This window comes from Sinocyclocheilus anshuiensis, unplaced genomic scaffold, assembly GCF_001515605.1.
Source record: "Sinocyclocheilus anshuiensis isolate Anshui unplaced genomic scaffold, SAMN03320099.WGS_v1.1 scaffold180, whole genome shotgun sequence".
NCBI classification, from domain to species: Eukaryota; Metazoa; Chordata; class Actinopteri; order Cypriniformes; family Cyprinidae; genus Sinocyclocheilus; species Sinocyclocheilus anshuiensis.
The window spans coordinates 279,158-281,915 of record NW_015554093.1 but is presented as its reverse complement, the minus strand read 5'-3'; the positions used below and the strand labels follow the sequence as shown (position 1 = coordinate 281,915).

The window sequence follows — 2,758 nt, the reverse complement described above, 5'->3', positions numbered from 1 at the left end:
TGTGTTTCGTTGTGAAAGCGAAACCACTTTGTTTGGTAGAAATCAGTGGTTAAGTTGTATTTACAACACTGTTCCAGAACACTTCAACCCAAATATTCAGATGTGTGCAGCACATTTTACGGAGGACCGTTTCCTGATCCTGGTAGAGTAGACTACAATGCCGGCTGTTCTGACTCAAAGACTGTAAGTACGTTTTTATATTTAAAGAGTTTTTATATTTTATATATTTAAAGCGAGTTTTTTGGGCAGTGTAGTGTAGGGCTTGTTGTTTGTCATTTCTCCGATCACAAATGCAGACATGGTTTTATGTTTACGCGGCGCGATGCAACGCAACGCGTAAAAAGACAGTATAAGTCATTATAATCCGGAATTATGTCCCCACTGGATGCAACGAATGCCTCGTTTATAATGGGTTTTCATGTTTTTGAATCATCGCTCCGGCCTGACAGGGCATTATCACAATATGGTGAGGGGCGTAACATTTCCGTCACACGCTTGAGGTATTCGGCCAATCACAACGCACTGGATAGCTGGCCAATCACAGCACACCTCGCTTTTTCAGACTGATGAGCTTTGTAAAAATCAACGAGTTTCAGAAAGGCGGGGCATAGAGGAGAAACAATAATGTACAGTATGTGGAAAATAATGTGTTATTTGAACCTTAAACCGCATAAACACATTTCATTACACCAAATACACAAAATAATGTTCTTTTTAGCAGCATCATATGACCCCTTTAAAATCTCATCTACATCTTGGATGGACTGATTGTGAGTAGTACATATTCAGCAAATTTTTATTTTTGATTGAACAATACCTGCAACTGTTCATTAGTTGATGTTAGCACAGGTCAGTTTAATAATATTAACAGATACAACTTTTGATTTTAATAATGTATTAGTAAATGTTGAAAGTGAAATTAACAGCCACCTCATTGAAGGCCCTTGCTGTAGCTAGTTAGGAAAGTTCATCCACAGTTTAATTAACAATGATTTATCAAGGGATTTATCTGTACCTTTCCTTGACAGCACTGGGCCTCACTGAAAAGACTGTCTCTAAAGAGAAGTCTTGTTTTTCCACTACATGATGACGTGTGTCATGGGCTGCCTCAGGTCTGAAATGGCAGAAAGATGTTAATAATTAATGAGTTTTAATGAGATGGTTTTAATGTTGATCTTAGGGGTGTCCTTGCTGCTCTCTTGTGTCTCTTTACTTAAATGTTTACTTAAAGTTAGCCTGTCCAGTATCATCACCATCATCATGACACTGTGGTAATTAAACTTAGTGTTATTAACTTTTGCCACATTCCAAGTATACAGTGCACGTCTAACAATTCAAATAATGCTACAGTTAGTTACATAATAATGACTGAATCTATTGAACTGATATTCAGTTAATTGTATTAAAACACTGTTTCTACAGAATGACAGGGAGAAAAGTTAAAAATCTCTTCCAGTTTACTTAATTTGAACACATATTGTAGTGTTGTCTGTAGTTGTCAATGTCATTTAAACCTATAATTCTAAGAAAAAAATGATAATTCTCAGAACAAATACTTTTCTTTAGTTTATGGGAAACCATATGTGGTCCCAAATAAACAGGATCTCATTGTAGGCTAAATTTGCAACCCTAAAATTACCTTTTTATTAATTTTATAAATGTAATTTAATTAACAGGTTGTTAATTTAAAAAGACGTTTTAAAAGTTTATAATACACTGTAAACGTGTTAGTGGATTGACAGAAAATATTAGACACTTTTGATTATTTTTATCTCGTTTTCTGATTTATTTATCTAGTTTTCTCACGTCACACCTGTGTTGTCGTCTCTACAGGAAGTAGGCTACTGCACTGGATGCTTGAGACAGACTCACCTGCTGCTCGAAACTGGGTTGGAAGTGAAACCTTACGATTTGCAATAAATATGTTTGTTTTTCATATACAAAACCCACATTAAAATCAAATGAAGAGGGTTATACCCTCTCAGTGCTAAAGGATCATGTAAAATAGGATGGAAGGCTAGTTTCCAGCGGTTTCTCCAGCAGACACCTGCGCTCGGCGCGTTTGTGAGTTTCGCTGTAGGTGAGGACAAAAGGCCGCCTGCGTGACACATGAGCGGCAACACAGAGGACTGACAGCGGCCAGTTTGACAAATATGTCGTATGACATGGAGCCACTCAAATCTGGGGAAAAAATTCCGGTATGTTTTAATCTTAATTAATTTATTTTCTTTTAGTCCGTCGTTTTCGTCGTTTACAGCTGTTAAATTTTACGATATTAATCTTCTGGGACGTCCTGTACAGTGCTGTTTGCAGTTTGTGTTTGGTAATTTACACAGTTATGTGCCTGAATTGTTCGGATTTTATATTTTATACATATGTTAGTTATATATTATATAGCAGTGGTGGACAGTAACGAAGTAGTTTTACTTCGTTACTGTACTTAAGTACATTTTTCAAGTATCTGTACTTTACTGGAGTAGTTTTATTTTGAGTAACTTTTACTTTTACTTCACTACATTCCAAAGCATAAGATCGTACTTTTTACTTCACTACATTTCATAAAACATATCGTTACTCCTTATAATATATCACGTGCTCCGAGACGCAGAAGCGGTGTCTGATTCAAGAACGAACTGATTCTTTTCAATGAACCCGTTAAATCGGTTCGCAAATCGCACCAAATGATTCATTCACGAATTGGAATGATCCGATTGCAGCTGTTCTCGAGTTGACAACTCACTGATTCAAATGATCCGTT

At 36.4% G+C, this 2,758-nt stretch overlaps 1 protein-coding gene across 1 annotated transcript in view; it reads left to right on the top strand.

Annotated features, from left to right (window-relative positions):
• Positions 1-1,843: 1,843 nt before the first annotated feature.
• Positions 1,844-2,758, top strand: part of st14b (ST14 transmembrane serine protease matriptase b) — a 13,561-nt gene continuing 12,646 nt past the window's right edge. Inside the window, exon 1 of the mRNA XM_016461615.1 lies at positions 1,844-2,198. Coding sequence (XP_016317101.1) covers positions 2,154-2,198 — 45 coding nt within the window. The 5' untranslated portion in view covers positions 1,844-2,153. The remainder of the gene's footprint in view (positions 2,199-2,758) is intronic.